Source organism: Hyperolius riggenbachi, chromosome 11, assembly GCF_040937935.1.
Source record: "Hyperolius riggenbachi isolate aHypRig1 chromosome 11, aHypRig1.pri, whole genome shotgun sequence".
In the NCBI taxonomy this organism is placed as follows: Eukaryota; Metazoa; Chordata; class Amphibia; order Anura; family Hyperoliidae; genus Hyperolius; species Hyperolius riggenbachi.
In genome coordinates this window covers 83,657,298-83,678,450 of record NC_090656.1, presented here as the reverse complement: position 1 = coordinate 83,678,450, position 21,153 = coordinate 83,657,298, and the positions used below count along the sequence as shown (strand labels likewise).

At 41.1% G+C, this 21,153-nt stretch overlaps 1 protein-coding gene across 1 annotated transcript in view; it reads right to left on the bottom strand.

Annotated features, from left to right (window-relative positions):
- Window positions 1-556: 556 nt before the first annotated feature.
- Window positions 557-21,153, bottom strand: part of CTSF (cathepsin F) — an 82,913-nt gene continuing 62,316 nt past the window's right edge. The window contains exons 11-14 of the mRNA XM_068260526.1: window positions 16,847-16,911; window positions 10,553-10,643; window positions 10,404-10,462; window positions 557-9,029 (exon numbers count right to left, since the gene is read on the bottom strand). Of these exons, the coding sequence (XP_068116627.1) occupies window positions 8,955-9,029; window positions 10,404-10,462; window positions 10,553-10,643; window positions 16,847-16,911 (290 nt within the window). The 3' untranslated portion in view covers window positions 557-8,954. The remainder of the gene's footprint in view (window positions 9,030-10,403; window positions 10,463-10,552; window positions 10,644-16,846; window positions 16,912-21,153) is intronic.

Here is a 21,153-nt window from a genome sequence, read left to right as displayed (position 1 = left end):
ATTTTGTTTTCGCTTCAGTGTCTCTTTAAGTCCCAGCAAATGTGTCTGTATAAAAATATACAATGTATGACCATTGTGATATAGTACACGTCTGATATAGTAAACTATTATATGGCAGCCTCTATATAACTCTCAATTAAGATGCCCTTAAACTACATAACGACCACGTCAAGCCAATGGGCGTAATCGCATGGAAATGTAATAAAAAAGTAAAGAGATAAATAATTATTTAAAAATAAACAAACATCTGGGGGGGGGGGGATGGGGTGATCTGACCTTACCAACAGAGAGCTCTGTTGGTGAGGAGAAGGGGGGGGGGGGAAATCACTTGTGTGCTGAGTTGTGCAGCCCTGCAGCGAGCCCTTAAAGCTGCAGTCTCCATTTTTGTGATAAATGGCCTGGTCTTTAGGGGTCGGGGGGGGGGGGGTAAAGCCTGTGGTACTGCAGTGGTTAAACATTTCCTCAGCTTTAGGCATATTCTATTTTAGCTTTCATATATTCCGATGTATTTATAAGGATGGCAGAAAGTGACAACAAATGACCAGTACACTTTAGGAAGTGTTAAATATATTTATTGTAATGCATTACGACAGAGTTAAATAATAGTTAAATACAAGCCATAATCCAAGTTAGTAACATTACAAGTCATTTCTAAGTACATCAACAGGAATATACTGTATGCAATTGCAGCTTATTCTAGATGTTTAAACCCGTTTTATGGAGATAAAAGGAAGATAAAAAGTCATCTGCATAGTAAATGCATGTTAAGCAATAAGTGACCCTTCTACTGTGCACATGCCATAGCAGAGGGCAGAGAACTGGAGGTGTGTAATCAGCTGCTACATGTAATGTTTAGCATCTATGGGGACAATGCCAGCTGCATGATCCGTTACTTCGTGTAGCTCCTCCAGTTCTCCATCCTCAGCTTGTACTCTCAGCTGTATTGTGGAGCTCCGCAGTGCACTTAGCAATGTAGTGCTGGTGTTGGTTGGGCAAGCTTTAGAGTCACAGGAGGCTGTATGCAACCAGCATGGAAAATGATTTATTTTCCTGCTCACACAATTCACCTGCCAAACTTCACCTAATTTATAACAATTGACATGAATCAGATGAATAAAGTAAGCAGAGAAGTTCATTAATGCAAACCTGCAACTTTAAAGTGGACCTGAACTCAGAACTTCCTCTCTGCTCTAAAAGATAAGCAACAGCATAATAACCTTTACAGAAAAAAAATTATGTGTTGCAGCCCACAGAACGCCTGTAATAAATCTGCAGTGTGTCTATTCCTTGCTTTCATGGAAGCAGACAGAGGGTTAACATCCTGTTTTTACAATTTAGCTGAGGCTGCCGATGACTGATGCATTTCTGTGCTGGCACAGCTGAGAGATCAAATTACAATTGTGATTACTTGCAGCTGAGGGGAGGATTAGACAGGCTCTTCGCTCTAAACACAAACAGGGTGGATTGATTTGTGTTTTCCTTGTGTTCTGTGCATGAGTTCAGGTCTACTTTAAAAGTTAGATACTTAAGTAGAGGGACACCCCAGGATAGTTCAGAGGCTTTCTGATCCTTGCTTGAGCCCACCATTGCTGTGTAGGGCCCCTCTGAACATACAGTATCTGATAAGAGCATGTCTGATCTGTTCTTGTTGCTGCACTCCCCTCCATGTACGAGTGCAGCGTGCGAGTACGGCCGCATCTGAGCAGTAGCATGCAGCCCCATACACGCTCCTGAACTGAGGGGGGGCATGAACAAGAAGAGGGTCCCAATCAGCAGCAGTGGGGTCTAGACATGGGAAGACTCTGGTCCATCCAAAGGCTTCCCTCTACTTAAGTAAGCATTTAACTTTTTTTCTTTTTTATTATACAGTTACATGTTTGCTTTAAGGCCATCCAGGAACTCACCACAGATTTTATTAGTGAGTTTCTCAGGTTCAGTGCAGAGAAGTGAAACTACTGCAATACTGCAACTGGCCACTATAGGGCGCTTCCCCTTCATATTCATTTCCTATTGAAATTAATGCAATTAAGCTACTTTAAATGTAGTGTGTTTGGGTAGTGAAAAAGCAGGTGTAACCATTATTGTGGTTGTAAATGATAGCTTAAGCTGACGTATTTTTCTGTGTCGGCCAAACTCATGCTTTATAGAACGAATGTGCAGAAAGTTAAGAAAAAGAAATTGAGTTATTGGCTAACTCAGAAGACTGAAAAAGCAAGCAAGCAAGCAAGTATGCATATTTCTTCTTCAGGCTTACGGTAATAATTTGATCTTTTATAAATTGCTAGTAGACTTTATTAATACAGAAGATATCTTCTGTAACTTAGCAGCAGCCTGTAGTAATTTTGCAGCTTCCTGTAAAGAGCAGCAGTTGCTAACAGTCCTATGAAATATGGCAGCAGTCTCCAATATCTTACTCAGTAACAACAGTCTTTTGTACTCGGCAGTAAAAGTAAACCTAAGCTCTGCACACAACTAGCAAATGCAACCAGACTATGAAGCAGGAAGTGCAGACTTACCCTTAAAAGAGAACTGTAGTGAGAGGTATATGGAGGTTGATATATTGATTTCCTTTTAAACAATACCAGTTGCCTGGCAGCTCTGCTGAGCTATTTGACTGCAGTAGCATGAATCACACCAGAAACAAGCATGCAGCTAATCTTGTCAGATCTGACAAAAATGTCAGAAACACCTGATCTGCTGCATGCCTGTTCAGGGTTTGTGGTTAATACTATTAGAAACAGAGGATCAGCAGAACAGCCAGGCAACTGGTATTGCTTAAAAGGAAATAAATATGGCAGCCTCCATATACCTCTCACTACAGTTCTCCTTTTAGTCAAACCATACTCCTCCTGACATGGTTGCCCACCTACTTCCCCCTGCTTACTCTTCCTATTTCAAAGCAAGGGAACAGTGCTGAACGATTAATGGCAAAAAATTATACATTTATTCAGCATACTCAGGCGTCCTCCTTTAACCCATTAGCAGCGTCAATAGAGTTATCTCATTTGAGATAAGTGCACTGCTATCGACTTCAGTTGGCAGAAATCATTGTGCTGTAAATTCTTTGGAATGCTTTGATCTCTCTCTCTGCAAAGCAGAGAATATAAAAACTGGAAGCAGAAGTCCTCTGTTATTGTCTCACACTGCCCCCTAGTGACAGGTGGCCATAAATGCATGTTACAGCAGTACTAATTAGAAGCAGGAAAATGTAACAAATAAGAAATAAAAACTGTGCTAAAATAAATTGGCTTGGAGCACATGCAAGCCTCTAAATAAATTGGCTGCTAAAGGGTTAAAGAAAATGGATTAATATTGTTTCTTGAGGTCACCAACAGATATTTCCCTGGTCTCTGGATGCTACAATACTCCCCAGCTGTAGCTGGAAGATGATATATTCTTCCTTCCAGTCTACCACACAGTGCAGTACAGTAGCATATCTGTATTCTTGTGCTTGTTCCGTTGTGCAATCTAGCTTTATTTTTTTATATACGGTACCCTAAAGCGAGCGAGAGCCAATCACAAACCTCTTCTGACATGCTCTGCAGCCAGGTCACTACATTTCTAACTTTTTACTTAAGTAAGACAAAAACACCTCAGTAAAAGCTGAATCATAGCTCTGGTTATGAAAAATGTACAAGTATATTGCATGTAAGCGTGTGGATGTTATGCTCCATTATCATTGTGCCTTCAATAAAGGGTTTTGAAACTTAACACTGAAAATCCAAGCACTTAAATTGTTCTATTATCATTCTAGAGTCCAATGTCCAAAACTATATTCAAGTTTATTACGTCACATACTAGATACATAAGATATACAGTATGTTTACAGCGCTACCTGCTGGTCTGGTTGATCATTTTTTAAAGGATAATTATCACAGAAAATTGCAGTATTAAAAATACATATAAATGTAAAATACACTATAAAATAGTTTTTTCTATGTCGCTGTCACTTACTGTAGGTAGTGAAAATCTGGCAGGTCTGACAGGTTTTGGAATAGTCTGTCTCCTCATGGGAGATTCTCAGTTATTTCTTCATTTCCAAAAGCACTTACTGTACTGCAGTTACACAATCCAACTGCAAAAATAGTGTGCAAAAGAATTGAGAGCCTGGCTGACATCTTTATACAGATCCTTTCCTGGGGGTGCTTTTGTAAAAAATAAAAGGAATACTGAGAATCTCCCTTGAGGAAATGGACTAGTCCAAAATCTGTCAGGTCTGTCAGCGTTTTACTCCCTAATGTAAGTGACAGCAACATAGGAAGAAAATAAATTATAGCACCTTATCATTCTGGGAGAAATTTACGTTTTACATGTATGTATTTTGAATTTAACCTTTTTTTTGTGATTGTGGTCCTTTAAGTACACAAAAAGACCTTGTTTGTTGTTGTTACACTGAATCCCCACCTACATTATCCACCTAGCACCAGAGCTAAGCCAATCATTGACTGCTCTTTGACACGCCTCCAGGAAAGAGGGCAGTATTAGCAGCTAACAGTCATTGCTAAGGACCACGATAATTATAGTTCAACAGGCAGCTGTTGCAAGAGGTAGCTTCAACACCTTTCAATAGCCCTGCTACTAGTAGGGAGCAGAGTGGCTAAAATCATGTCATCAGGACAGTCAAAACTATTTTATTGTGCCTACAAAGTTTCTTGTTTTAGGTTTTAAAGTTAACTTTATCAGGAGAATCAAGAATGAGACTTTTTTCATAGCCTCGTTTTTCTGTTAAAACTTTGTTGCCACTTTCTCTACACCGGTCTCTAATTATCAGCGGCGAGAGGAACACATAAGACTCACATTTAAAACAGATGGCAACAGGGAAAAGGAGATAACTTGCAATCCGCAGTACTCAGGGATGGATTATTACTTGACAATTAATTATAATAATTAGTTTTTATTTTATTTGCTTATTAGAATCTTTTAAGCCTGTAGTAATCGCCTCAGATTGTTTTAGCACTTTATTTAATTGTAACCCGTTTTATTTTACCACTTGTCTTACCGGCCTCGGTAAGAATACAAGCAAATATATATTCTACCCGATAAGCCCAGCATTGAGGTTTTACTGCACAACTAATGTAGCTCTTAAATAATTTTAATAGCACAGAACCTTTGCAATTCTAGGGAGGTAAATTGCTGACTTAATGATCAACTCGGAATAGCGTGTCTAATTAAAGGAAAACTTTGTGTTATCAATTTGTGGCCAGTCTTCCAGCAACAACCTTAACTACAGACTCAGACAGGGGCACAACTTTAAATGTATTCCTGCAGCCTCAAATGATCATTGGCCATCTAGAGTTGTGTCCATCTAGAGTTGTGTTTAACTTAAGATATCCTGTACATTCGGATTGAAGGAAATACATTGTGATTTTTTTTTTACTTTTTAGGTTTATTACTCAAAATAGATATTTTAAAGCTCAAGTCCTGGCAGAAATAAAAGTTTAATAGGCAGGTAAATTTCTTGATGTAGAAAGTTCAACGTATTTTAATCAAGGTTAAAGTGCCTGAACTTTTACCTGGTCCAAACTTCCACCTTTATACAAAGGCTGCAGACTTTACTATGTGTGGCGTCATGCAGCAAAGAATGATGGCAAGTTAGAATCAAGAGAGCAGTGTGTTGGTCCTCATGAACCAGAGCTTAAAGTGTACCCACGGCAGATGTTACAAATGGGACACATAGGCATGTTCCTTACTCAATGACATACCTCTGTGTTCTCTCTGCACTGCTCTCCCTTCCTTCTGCTCTGCCCCCGAAATGACTAACAAGCAGCTTGTTAGCATCCTAATAGGAGAAGGGGCATCCTATGGAGGAATGGCATTCCTGCAGAATACCCACTCCGGCATATAAGGGAAGGGTTGTTCTTGCCAGAGACCAGTTATTATCTGTGCTGGGCTAAATAAGCCTTACGTTGCCAGATGTCTGCAAAATGGACATCTATAATTGTCAAATGTCTTATCGATATCTGCCTTTAAATGATTATTAACTCCTTAAAGGAACCAGCCTAGACATTTTTGCATATTTTTCCCACATTACCAATGTAGAGTGTGCAATGGGGAGTCTGTGAAAAAAACTACCTGATCTGGTTCCAATTGCAGTGTCTTTGGGGCACTATATGGCAACAGTGGGGTTGGTTTGTCACATTGCTACATAACACTGATTCTTTATACATTCCACTATCTACTCATAAAATGTAGAATCTTCATTGCAGGATACATGAGGCAAACCTAGGAATGAATACGATACAGAAAAGGGGACATCAAGAGACCAATATAGTAGTATGTACTGGTTATGGATGAGATAATGAAAAGTAAGTATCGTTATACTCACAAACTAGGGTTACCACTCAGGCAACCACTGTATAAGCAGGTGGAGAGATTAGACCTGTTCCCAATTAGGATTAAGAAGTCGCTCTCCACAAATCAGAAAAAGGGGCATCACCCCTCCACCAAGGGTGGCTCTTACAATGTAAAGGTAAAAAGAGGCCAGTAGGATAAAAAAAAAGGTAAAATGTTTAAAAATAGAGGAGGCAGAGGTGGACATAACTCCTCCAAGTAGACACAAATTAGTAATGATGTCTCAACAAAATAATTTATTTATACTCAAAGATTCAGCATTCTGTCGACAAAGGCGCTTGGCTTAGTCCTAGACCTGCATTGCTGTATACTCCATCCCTATTGCCTGATGAAGCAGGGTCATTCCTGCGAAACGTGTTATACCGAATCTTGGACTGTATAAATAAATTATTTTGTTTACTTAGAGGCGGTAAGTCCTCCTCCGCCTCCTCTCTTTTTAAACATTTTTTCTTTTTTTTATCCTACTGGCACCTCTGTTTACTTTCACTAGGAAAGAAAAGCCTTAATCACCTGGAGCTTCTTCCAGCCCCTAGAAGTCTGTCTAGCAGCAAAGTTTCGCTGTGCTGCATGCTGACGATGTCCCCTCTGTGAGATCGCTACCCACGGCTGGGTAGTGGCCTTCTGTGTGCCTCTCATGATCACGTTCCCATGGCCGTGAGCGCTCTGCGCAGTTTCCAAAGACTTGAACAGCATAGGTACAGAATGCTCCTACCCACAGGAACACGATGACGAGAGGCAAGTGACATGCCCATGCAAAAGACCACGACCCAGCTGCGGATTGCAATCTTATGGAGGGGACATCAGCAGCTTGAACCACAGTGGAACTTCAGTGTGGGACCTGACAGACTTCGAGAGGAAGAAGCCTCAGGTGAGTAAATCTTTTCTTTTCTTTCCTAGGTTTACCTCATGTATTCTTTAAGAATGGCCTAACAATATTCAAATCCTTACACATTTTAGACCCTGAATACCCGAAGGATTTGTTGCAACTGCATCACACCTCACAGACACCTCAGATCATCAGTATCTAACAACTTTGCCGCCCCAGAGTCCACCTCAGAACCTTAGAAACCAAAGCATTCTGCCATGCTGCCCCTACCCTTAAAAACTCCCTACCACATTAAATAGAGATACCTCTAACCCTGAATTAAAAAATCACCCGTGTATAGTTGTGAGCATATAGCCTTTATTTTTTCTCTGTAGCACATTCTACCCATCAACTTATTACTAATCTGATATATCTATGTGTTTTGAATTCTATGGGAAAAAAGTGCTTTACAAATGTTGTTGGGTCCTACCTGCTACTGCACCACCCAGCCACACTCTGGATCCCATTTTCCATTGTTGTTATCCACAGCGAGGCTGCTTAATGCAGCAGCAAAGAGACCTCAGAACAGCCATTGTCAGGGCCCAGATGAGACAGAGGTCATGCAGTGGTTGACCACAAGAGACCCAACAGTGGAACCTGGAGAGGTAACTATTGCATTCTCAAACATGGTCTTCACTGCATACTCTGTATTAGAAGGGTAGGCAGAAATCAAACCAATGAGACAGCAAACCTAGGTGGACTAAAGCTCTTGTGTATAAGTTGAACCCCTCACTTTGCCATCCAAAAGCTGGGAACAATTGCACTTGTTAAGCATTTTAAACTACATTTGTTGCCATTGAGTTATGCCAACATTCTAATTGTAAGTGTAGCCTCAGTTCTGGGGCATCACAGCACAGGAAGCCCACCAGCAGTGCTTGGCAACATAATTACTTACACAAGTAGCAATGGCATTTGCAAACTGCTGCGGAACCTCTATACATCAGCTAGGTAAGCAATGAGGATACTACACGGCAGTTCATTCTTACCATAGAATAACACAGGTGCCATTAGTGGCATTGCCATGGTGATAAAAAGGTTTGAGAGTTGAAGGCTCTGCCAGGATTCGATCAGAGGCCCCATCACACTGAGTTATGCTATTCATCCCTTTCAGAGAAGCGGGAAAGTGGGCTCCTCTGAGGGGAGAGTCTCTTGTTTCTCTGATTGCTTTTACACTTCAATATCGTTATTACCCTCATGATTTTTTGTATTTTAAATCAAGATACTTTACTTTAAAGGACAACTGGAAGGATATGGAGGCTGCCATATTTTTTCCTTTTAAACAATACCAGTTGCCTGGCTGTCCTGCTGATCCTCTGCCTCTAATACTATTAGCCATAGCCCCTGAACAAGCATGCAGCAAATCAGGTGTTTCTGACATTATTGTCAGATCTGACAAGATTAGCTCCATGCTTGTTTCTGGTGTTATTCAGACACTACTGCAGCCAAATAGACCAGCAGAGCTGCCAGGCAACTGGTATTGTTCAGAAGGAAATAAATATGTCAGCCTCCATATTCTTCTTACGTCAGTTGTCCTTTAAGAGAGTGCAAGTGAATAAAATAAGATCATTTAGAACTAAGTCCCCTAGGCGTGGATCACTTATAAAGGTATATGTGTTGATTTCAATCATCCTGAATCTTACATTGTGTGACTTCCACACTACAACACATCACACCTGCGATTCTTGGTGGAGGAGTTATTTCAGTGGTAGGACAAGGGGAATGTCTTCTCCATAAGCCTCTAATCTATCAGAGATGAGCTGCACATTTTATTCATGCCACAAGCGCCGGATCCTCGATACAGGTAGTAATAACCCTAGAAATATATCAGGGGAAAAAAAGTAAATCTGACTGGCAAGTTTAGGAAGAGAAGGTAATCAAGTCAGCTATGATAGGTTATACAGTAAAATGGTGCCCTGGTATAGTATACAGTAACTATACATCGTAGTGTACACTTTTAGTCTAATGATAGAAATGGCCATTTCACAGCCCGTAGTTACCACTGGGAAAGCTGCACAATATGACTCTCCGATCTATCTCCTTCTGAGCAATATACAGCAGTAATCCTCGTTAGTACAGCAGTACTAACTACCGTAGTAGTACCCCACAGGACATCTGAAGTGAGAGGGATATGGAGGCTGCCATATTTATTTCCTGCAAATTTCTTGGCTGTCCTGCTGACCCTCTAACTTTTAGTCATAGACCCTGAACAAGCATGCAGATCAGATGTTTGGCTTAATGCATACATGTCAAACTCCGGCCTGCGGGCTAAAATTTGGCCCTCAAGTGGTTTCCCCACTTTGCATTATATTTGGCCCATTCTAGATCACCAGGGAAGTTATATTGGAGGGGAAGCCCTAGAACACCAGGGGAGCCATATGGGTAAAGTAGGGGGAAAGCATTAATTACTAGGGAACTATATAGGGGAGAGTGGGGGCCTCTAGTCGCCAGGGAACTGTATAGGGTGTAGGGGAGGTAGGACCACTAGACACCAGGGAACAGTTTAGGGCTTGGAGGGGGGAGGGGGAGCATAAGACACCTGAGAACGTTATAAGGGAGGAAGATGGCCAGTAGACATTGAAGTTGGCCTGCGACTAGGTCCCAGTGTACAATTTCGGCCCAATTTGTATTGGAGTTTGACACCCCTGGCTTAAAGGATACGTAAGACATAAGTAACAGCATCATGTATACTTACCTGGGGCTATTTCCAGCCCCATGTTGAACGGCTGAGTTTTCCTTTAACTAGTCATTTCGTTTTTGTTTTTTTTTAATGCTAGGTACACACAATGCAATTTTCTGGCAGATTTACTGTCCGATTGACTATTTCCAACAAGTTTAATCTGATTTTTGATCGACTTCCCTTTCACTTCTATGGAAAATCAATTGGAAAATCGATCGGAAATCAAATCCGACATGTTGGAAATAGTCAATCAATCTGTCAGAAAATTGCATTGTTTGTACCTAGCATAAGAGGAGGAAGTTTGGGCTGTTAAATCACTTTCTAACTGGCTAATTGGATTATCTGCAACAGGACATGATTTGCTTATCCCAAATTCTGACCCCTGTCCAGGATAATTAGTATATCAGTGACATTTTTGTCCAGGAAGTTTGAGGAAAACTTGCAGTCTTATTTTAGGCCTGTATCTTACTGAAATAAACCTTAGTGTTACAATGTCAATTCTGTTCATACCTCTTCTCCCCAGTCTGTTCCCCAGCTATTCTTAATAGCCCAGAACGGTACACCATTACCTAAGCAAACGGACACAAAATAAAGGAATTTAGATGCTGTAAATGCAACATGAATACAGTCAAATGATAAAAGTGGATATCACAACGTACGTTCTCCATATCCTACTAGGAGTACAGCGTGGTCAATCATTAAGGAATTGCAAAGTATCCGGAATGGATGTGAAATTCCCTTGCGATAAAACTGAGAAACAGAAGCACAAAATATTGTGAAAGTTTAAATTAATTCATCCAAGATACATTTTGGAAGAAACTTCACATTACATGTTAAAAGGTTATTTACTACCAGTGATGCTCAAATCCGGATCCGGGAGACACCATTTTGATCATTTTAAACTAAAATTGATGTAAACTATCTACGGGACAGGATGGAAATACTCCGTCCATTGGGTGCAGGGATGGAGCAGCGGACAATCAATGGCTCATAGCGCTGCATTGCATTGAATAGTGTAACACTACAGTTTGATAAATTTTCCATAGATTTAAGTCAAAGTGTTGCATGTGATAGTAACCGATCCCACTCTGATTAGTAATGGATAGAAGCACCCAATGTGTGATCTATTTCAGTGTTTTAAAATATATAAAAAAAAGAGAGGTAATCGCTTACCTCTCCGGAAGATATAAACACCAGTTCAACAGGAAAAATGTTTATTCAAAAAGCAATCTGACAACGCGTTTCATGGATCATGGCCCGCCTCCTCAGGTCAATAGAAAATGGCTTGATAGCATAGGGGATAGAGTGTAGGCACCACTAAATAGTCTCTACAAGAATCACTAAAGAAAACCCTCCTATCGCTCTGATTAGATTTAGATTGGAGAGGAATAGTTCCTGTGTGGCTAGCTTTAGTGATGGGTGAATGTTGCTGAGTGGTTCCGATGAAAAAAGCAAGCTCTCTATGTACAAGAACTGTGTAACCAAGCAGCTCGGGGTGTCCCAAACCACTATGTACAAGGAGATGATTTACACACAAATCAGATACAATTGGTTGGTTATGCACTCAATAAATGTGGTAAATTATATCTCCCTGGTTGCAATTATTTACCACCTTGCCACTGTGCCCCACTGCAGACGCACGCCTTGTATTGCTTGCTGCAGTACAAAGTTATGGACCCTCACTCTTGTGCACCCTCTATTTGATCTCCTAAGGCAGGTTTTTCCTATAAATATTCCAATGCTTAAAAGAATCACATTTCAATTGAAGGGGCCTTTGTTTTTCATATTTTTTTCATTTGTTTTCGCTTACAATCTAACTTCTAATCAGTTATAAATGCCTCGTAGGGTATTCACACCCATCTATATCTATATATTTATTTATTAAGACCAATATCTAGCACAGGCAGGGACTGCCTGATGACAGTCATGTGTGCTTGCCAGTTTGCTTGAGAATCAAGCAACCGGCAGTAAGTTAACACCAACCGTCCCCTTCCCTGGAGAGTGGAGTGTGGCAGAAGCAACTTACCAAACCTCTGGGGGTCTGCTACACTTGCTGCTGCTCGTCTATAGGGCTCCTATAGCGTGCATGTGACCCAATGCTCGTCAGGCAACATGCTGGGTGCCATGTATGCACACAGGAAAGCCGCTGGGAGCTGTAGGAAGTGTAGAAGGTGGCACCTGGAGGAACACTGCAAACATCAAACGGTTCTGCCCCCGTTCTCCCCCTCAGGCATGCCGGTTAGTTAAAGAGAACCTGAACTGAAAATAAAAAGTCAAAATAACCATACACGTCATACTTACCTCCTGTGTAGGCTACTCCTCAATCTCTTTCTCCTCTACTGCATCCCATTTGTCCACTGTGATCAATGGTATTCTCTGTCCTCCATTTTAAAAATGGCCATTACCCCATAACAGCTTTCTGGTCAGCACACTGGTAAACTGTAATATCACCCACTTTAGCCATAGGGAAACATGGACATTACCTTGCACATGCAATGGTAACTGACAGCAGCTGATATATAACTGGTATATTTCAGTTCTGACAAAATCTTGTCAGAACTGGAAGGGATCACTGTAAGAAGAAAATGGTGAGCTTCTGAGAGGAACTGATGGTGAGGTCAGTATGTAATATTCATTTGCAGCTACATCATGTGTTTATCTTGAATAATTTTACTCAGTTCAGGTTCCCTTTAAAGTCTCATCTACACGTGTAGATGAGGCGGCGATCCGGCGGCTCGATTAACCGTCAGATCGCCTCTTCCGCGTCCCCGCTCGCCGCGCCGGAATCGATACCCGATCGATTCCCGCTCGTCCCCGCGCCGCTTATCTTCCGCTTGATTCCCTGCCATTGTCCCTTTGCGGGGAGCGAGCAGGCAATTGGCGGTGGGGAGATCCGTCCTGTCGGATCTTATCAATCGAGCCGCATTAGCGGCTCGATTGATAAGGAACATCGCGGCCGCATCTACGCATGTAGACTTCCTGATGCCTGAGTTCTGGATAACGGGTGGATTTACTGTACTGTGTTTTGCTAAACTGCTCATTGGACTCATGAACAGCAGTTTTCAAAGAATAATTGCAGTGTTTAATAGAAACAATTGTATTGCCTGTAAATCCCTTTTACTTTAGCCTGTCTACCTGTCTACACTGAAACCTAACTGGGTCCTCTCAGAGACTAGAGTCACCCTTTAATGTATAAGCCCAGCATCAGGAATAATAAGATGAAATCTGTCGTCCGGAAGCGGCAGCCTCCGGTTTCTCTCGCACAAGTGTGCTGCTTTGTCACAGATTCCCTTTATCACACAAACACAGAATTCCCAGCAGTGAACTAGAGGTGGAAGGGGAGGCAGAAGTGATTGTCAAGATATTTAGAGCAGAAAATTAGAAACAATGGGGCGATGAAGTGCATCATATTTACTCCACTGCTTCCATTCATCTCCTTCATTGAAAACATCAGCAAGGAGTCCTGCAGAGACTCGTACAACAAATCAGGCAGCAGAAAAGGTACAAATACATTCAGGCTTAGAGCTTAAGGAAAAAAGCAGAATGCAGAGCTACGATAACCCACACTAAATCAATCAACAATCAGCTTTTAGTAATCAAATTTCAATTGAAACGTTCTGATTGACAGATAAGAAATGATGGATTGCAAATGGTTCCTTCTTCCCCAGCTGCATTGGATTCATGTTAGAAGCATGCTGAATCAAGAACAATAAACAGTACCGTATATACTCACATATACACCAACATTTTGGGAAAATATATATATATTTCTGCGTTTACGCAAATTTATGTAAAATGAGTATGCTAATATATACAGTGGACCAATCAAGTCCCACCCAGGTTTAAAATGATAGGTATCTTTAAGAAAAAGAAAAGGATTGGTCTATTTTCAAGCCACATATATTTACATAAAAATGTACATAAATTAGCATAAACTCAGCAATATTTGCATATCATTGATCATCCCTACTTGCTAGATGTCCAGGTTTCACTTTCTTTCCTGCCCCGGGAACAACTTCCTGTTTCTCTCGCAGTCCCGTACTCGCTGCGAGTACAAAGCTGCAAGGGAGACGAGAAGATGGCTGCCCAAAGATCAGAAGACACTGAAGCCTGGATCTGTAGCAAGTACAGAGCTGCAAGGAAGACTGGAAGATGGCAAACGAGGAGAGGTAGCTATATGTACACTACACAGCACTCTGCATCACATACACTCTGTGCTGAACATACACGCATCATCACATACATACACTCTGCTGAACATACGCATGACATACATGCACCAGATACGGGGGGGGGGTACTCTGCCCAACAAACAGAGGGGAGACTAGGGGGAGACATTGGGAGGTCAGCTTATCTGCGGGTCACACATTATTGGGTTTTTTTTACAGAGGCAAATGTTGGGGGTTGGATTATACACGAGTATATACAGTATAGTAGGTCAATGCCTGTAATATAACAAAAGAATGAAAAGTGAGAGTTAGCTTAGTTTTACACCCCAGTTATTGGTCAGCTGGTCAGACCTAACAATTGACACACAACCCCCCTCCTCCCTGCACTGTGCTGGCTGCATGGAAAGATTTGCCTCAGCCATTTCAAGCATGTACAAATAATAGGAGAGGGTATTCTGTTATAATGTACAATATTCTTAAACACAAAGTAGCAGGGGTGGTGCAGGCAGCAAGTATCCAGTCTACTGCGCCTTTAAATTTGTTGACTGGCTTTATCATGCACACCAGTTAAATAGCTTCTTGAGTAGGCATGATTTTTACATTTAATTTTGGTGTCTTTTTACATGTTATTTGGGTAGTAGTGGTGGGTAGTTTCCTGGTGGTAAGAGCTGCCCACTCTGCCCTCTGTAGTGTAGTATGCGGTTGGTAGTCCCAAGCAGTGACAGCTCTTGGAGACCCCCAGTATTGCACATCTGTTTTAAGCTTTCTATAGTGATGTTTTACTGCAGTACAGCTACTATATTTTTGAGGTTTGTGTTCAGTGCTTGAACAGTGTACATTCCACAGCAACAAATCATAAAAAAAACTGTTAATCTCTGAGGATCCCCAGTGAGATGAGGGAGCGTGCCGAGGCGGCATACAGTGCAGGACATGACTCTCACGCCCTGGAATCTTTAGGAGCACAAATCTGGACTTGAGAGTCACATCAAATAATCTTAATTGGTTAAGCTGCTGCTACATGCAGGAGGCATATCACTGAGTGAGTGACAGAGCTTCCAGTAGGGGCCTATGGCCTGATTATATTGTCCTTGAGAAAGGGGCCCTACATGTCCCAGAAACATTGGATTAATAAAAGTCTAAAATAGCAGGAGTGCAGGCTATTGCCTTTATTGATGTTCTAAAGTGATGGTGATAAGTCATTCATCCTATTAAGGGCTCATACACACATCAGACCATAGTCTTTGGAAAATGAAAGATCACAAACCAATTTTACCCCCTTCTATGTAGTATGAGAGCCACACCTACACAGTCTATTCTATGGAGCTGAACTCCCCATCAGACAGAAATCTTTGCAAGATGCTGCAAAATGCATTCATAGTCTATATCTGCAGATCATCATACACATCTTATTTAACAGACATTCATCTGCAGATCAGATCCACCAGGATGGATCTTCAGATCTGCAGATAATTGTCTGATCTGCAGATGAATGTCTGTTAAACAAGGGGTGTATGATGATCTGCAGATCTCATAGACTATGAATGCAATTTGCAGGAACGGATCTTTGGCAGGAACAGATCTTTTGCAGTTATTGATCTTTTGAATGTGTACAGCATCTGTGTGTGCAGCATCTTGCAAAGATTTTTTTCTGATGTGGAGTTCAGCTCCATAGAATAGACTGTGTAGAGTATGGCTCTCATACTACATGAAGGGTGGTAAGATTGGTCTGTGATCTTTCATTTTCCAAAGACTATAGTCTGATGTGTGTATGAGTCTTAATCCACCTCTTATTTCCCCCCCATTCCTTTAGATTGTAAGCTTGCAAGAGCAAAGGCACTTTCACCCTTTTGTGTCTTGGATTTTGTTAATACCAACTCTGTATTTTGTACCGATTCTGTACCCTATGTTTGTTCTTATTTTGTACAGCGCCACGGAATATGTGGGTACTTTATAAATCAATAATAATAATAATTCAATAGGCTTTGCACTAACTGAGTGCGGTGTCTTAACTACGTAGACTAATGCGATTCTTTAGAACGCAGAGGTGTTAACAGACTCATAGAATTCTATGGCCCTTGTATGGCCAATGAGTTAACATGCAGAATAATTCTGCAATGCAATAGATATATCCGGAATTTCCCACCACATACACTGTAAACCAGGGCTGTTGAGGCCGTACAAAAATCTTCCGATTCCTCAGTTTATGAAACCACCGACTCCAGGTACCCAAAATTGCTCTGACTCCTCAACTCCGACTCCTTAGTCTAATGTTTACAAAGGCTATGGATATTTGGTTCAAAAATCATCCGACTCCTCTCTTTATTGAAACCACCAACTCCAGGTACCCAAAATTGCTCCGACTCCACAGCCCTGCTGTAAAACAACTTTCCTGCCGCACACACATGCAGCCTTCTCTAGGGCTGTCTGCCTCAGCACCAGTACAATTATCAGCAGTCTATCAGAGCAGTCTCTGACCATGTGACTAGCCCCAACTCAGTGGCTAAATGCAGTTACTGGTGAAAAGCTGTGGTAGAATTGTTTTTACCTAGTTTTCCTCAGGAGTTGTGGGGAGCCTCCCGCTTCTCCCCCCCCCCCCCCCCTCTAAAGTAGAGTATATACAGCTCAGCCAAATGCAAGAATTGTCAAATACTGCCAGCCAGCAGGGTTCTAGCCAAAGAGAGCATGACTAATTGTGTCACCAAGCGGTAGTATACAGTAATGTCTGTATGGGGCTCTGAAATATGTTTATAGGCTTTGGAAGATTTCAAACACATCTTTACTTACCTGCATTGCAAAGGCATTAAGAGCAATGGATATTGGTCCATTCTGAGCTAGCCAGGCTGCAATCTCTGCAAAGCAATACAATGACAATAGTCACTTATCTTACAGAGACAGTACAAGCATTAGTAATCATTTTTAATCAGTGATATTAGCCGAAATGATTGAAAATGAGGAATAGTTAAGTGAGCCTGAAGTGAAATTAGATAATATAAACTGATCATACAAAAATAAAAGGATCAGTATCGCAAAAAATGTGTAAAATTTAAAATAAATGTGTTTTACTTAATTAGTTGACCCAGAATAAAATGCCCTATAAATGAATGTATTCCTATGCTCCTGTCACTTACAGTAGGTAGTAGAAATGTGACAGATCTGTCAGATTTTGGATTACTCATATCCTCATGGGGGATTTTCAGACAATCCTTTATTTCAAACACACTCCTTTGATGGCAGTGGCATATTTTACTGCCAGAATAGTCTGCTCTGGAGGACACTGGCTTTCCAGCACCATTGTAATAGTCCTTTCTAGGGAGTGATTTTGTAAATAATAAAGAAAATACTAAAACAAAAATCTCCCATGAGGAGATGGACTAGTCCCAAACCTGTCAGATTTTTACTTTCCACTGTAAATGACAGCAAGAGGGAAAAAAAATGTACAGTGCATTTTACTTTGGGACATATGTACAACTAGTACACATGTACTGTATGTTACATTTTTTAATAGTTGTCCTTTAAAGTGGACCTAAATCTTGCACAGGACAAAAGGAAAACAGATATGCACCCTGTATGTATTTAGAGAGTTTAGCCTGTCCAATTCCCCCTCATTTGTGTCTAATCACAAGTTGTAATTTGATCTCTCCCCATGTCACCTGACTGCCACGGCAGATAAACTCATTTGAAAGCACAGGATGTTAACAATATGTCTGCTTCCATGAAAGCAGGAAGTAGAAACACTGCAGATTTATGGTAGGATTTGAACCAGCTGTAACAAAGAAATGTCTTTCTCTAAAGATCAGCGCTGCATAATATGATGGCGCTTTATAAATACAATAAATAAATAAATAAAGGTTATTATGCTGTTGCATATGTTCTAGAGCAGAAAGGAAGTCCTGAGTTCAGGTCCGCATGAAAACATTTTTTTTACTTACCTGAGACTTCTACCAGCCCCCTGCAGCCGTTCTGTGCCCTCGCCGGTCCTCAACAATCTTCCGTTACCCCGCCGTGGGTTCATTTTGTTTTTGCTGACTAAAGTCGGCAGGCCACTGTGCTTGCGCAGTGCTGGCCGCGCGTATCCTTCCCGTCTGCAATAGCACTCTGGTTTCTTCCCACATTCCAAAAACATACAGATAAGTTAAATTGGCTTCCTCCTAAAAATTGGCTATAGACTATGATGCACATATGGCTATGGCTATGTACTACAGTAAAATCCCTTTATATTGTAGTAAACTACAAGGGACCAGAAAAAGTAATAATAATAATAATAATAAAAACAAAAGTTTGCTTTCCTAAAACAGAAAGAATTTGCGATAATTCAGGTTAGAGTGAGCTCGAGATGTCTCCCAGGCACCACTGCTGAATATATGCAAATTAACCATTGTACCCTTAGAAGCTAAACACACCTCCAGAACCGCTGGAATGCAATGATGTGTCAGCTTGTTAATGTGTACAGAGCCATAATAATCCAACATGCATACAGGCTGTTTCGGATTGTTTGATCCTCATCAGTGCATGGCATGGATTAATTTGGCTCTATGGAGTAGGGCTTGTAAATCCGAGAGGCACAGACTAACCAGCAAGCTCATGGTGACCCAGAACTCATTGGGGTGTGTAAGGGACTACAATGGTCCTAAAAGCCCCCTTACTAAGATGTTAAGAAAAACAAAAGTTTGCTTTCCTAAAACAGAAAGAATTTGCGATAATTCAGGTTAGAGTGAGCTCGAGATGTGCGATAATTCAGGTTAGAGTGAGCTCGAGATGTGCGATAATTCAGGTTAGAGTGAGCTCGAGATGTGCGATAATTCAGGTTAGAGTGAGCTCGAGATGTGCGATAATTCAGGTTAGAGTGAGCTCGAGATGTGCGATAATTCAGGTTAGAGTGAGCTCGAGATGTGCGATAATTCAGGTTAGAGTGAGCTCGAGATGTGCGATAATTCAGGTTAGAGTGAGCTCGAGATGTGCGATAATTCAGGTTAGAGTGAGCTCGAGATGTGCGATAATTCAGGTTAGAGTGAGCTCGAGATGGCGATAATTCAGGTTAGAGTGAGCTCGAGATGGCGATAATTCAGGTTAATAATAATAATAATCCGAACATTTGTATAGCGTTTTTTCTCCTGTCGGACTCAAAGCGCTGAAGACCTGCAGCCACTGGGACACGCTCAAGAGGCCACCCTGCAGTGTTAGGGAGTCTTGCCTTGAACTCCTTACTGAATAGGTACTGACCCTTGCCAGGATTCGAACCCTGGTCGCCCATGTCAAAGGCAGAGCCCTTAACCAGTACACTATCCAGCTCACAAGCAGTTTACTATATCAGAATTGGTCATACATTGGATTTGTGTACAGACGCAGTTGCTGGGACCTAAGGCCCGAGTTAACTACATTCAGAGGTTTACTATATCAGGGTTTACCATAACAAGATTCTACGGTACTAGAATATGTATTCTGCACAGCACTGCAGAAGATGTTGGCGCTATATAAATAATAATAATAATAATAATCTACTACGAGGTAAATTTCAGGTCATTCGTCACATAGGAAAACAGGTTTTTCCACATCCTTTCATAGTTATCGAAAATCATTTTTCAAACATGTGAGATATTTCTTTCTTTCGAGATTATTTAGAGACCTTTGTTCCTTTAAGTGGAGGGAGAGATAACAACCCCTAATACTGTATGTATTCTTCACTTTAGTCCTTTGAACTTTAAATAAACTGTAGAAGGTGATAGAGGACATGAAATAACAGAACCCGCATGCTATTCACTCTCTTGCTAAGGTCATGACTGAATAGGTGGGGGAAAAGGAAAAACACCCCGCCCTCTGTGTTATATAGAGAAAACTAGATGGACATGCAACCGGACTGTAACTAGCACAGACAAGTACCGGGCAAACACTCCAGATAATAAATCATATATAGCCATTCACTATGAGACAGTGGTCTGATCTAGCAAACAATCGGTGACTCAAATTGTGACTGAGTTGGGGAATTACAATCACTTTACCACCATGCATCACACAGTATCAATGATTTCAGAGCCATTCATATTGCTGCTACTAATAGCTTTGTACAGCTCAATGCCGCACACAGCTATGGAGCCGTCAATAACCCACAGCTATTCTTCACCTGCAAACGGAAACTACTTTTTCCAATCAACTTTTGATCAAAACCACATTTAAGGCCCCTTTTACACTAGCAGGGTAAATCTGCCTTGTGTTACCCTATTTTGCCACAAAAGCATGAAAGTCTATGGAGACTTGCACACTTATTGCGGACCCTTGCGGTGCGCTGGAAGCATCCTATCTGACACTAGGGCAACAGCACATTTCTGCAAGTGCCGCGCTGTACATCCCCCATAGACTTGCGTTACCCCAAGCACCGTGCTTGGGGAAATGCAAGTCTTTGGGGGATGTACAACGGAGTGCGGTGCGCATGCGTGGACTGACAGGAATTCCAGTGGTGTACTTCCAGTTCAAGTCAAGATAGTTGCAGGGGGACATGGTCATCTTAACTTGAACTGGTATGACCCTATATTCACTCTGTGGTGGTCTATTTTCAAACACACTTGTGGTTTCATTCCTGGCCTATCACCTATTTAACACACTTTGGCTATTGTTGTCTGTACCTATGTTTGCTCTATCACTGTTTTTTTTTTATCGCTTGCTGTACTTATCTGCACTATATCTGGGTGCCTGACATATTGGTTTCTTTTACCAATTTCTATCTACCTCACTATTTATTCACAATTTTTGAGGGTTTTTTCCTCTCTATAGGCACTTTATCTGATCTGCAATTGCACTTTTTACTTATAGATTGTTCATTTACTATTTGAGGTTATAATTGTATATTGCATATTTGCACTGGCACTTTATAGGTATATTTATATGTCTTCTGGATGATTTGTATTTTATATGCTGAGACTACCGGTAAATGCTAATTTCTTTGTGGGCAGTATACTATTTAGCCCCTCCCCAGCCACATGATTTATTGTGTTTTTAGATGTTTTTAGTGTTCCACAGAGAAGTAATACAATTGTTTAATAGATTGATCTGGTGTGGTGCTGTATTTAGAAGCCTGTACTTTGTTGTGTATGATGTGC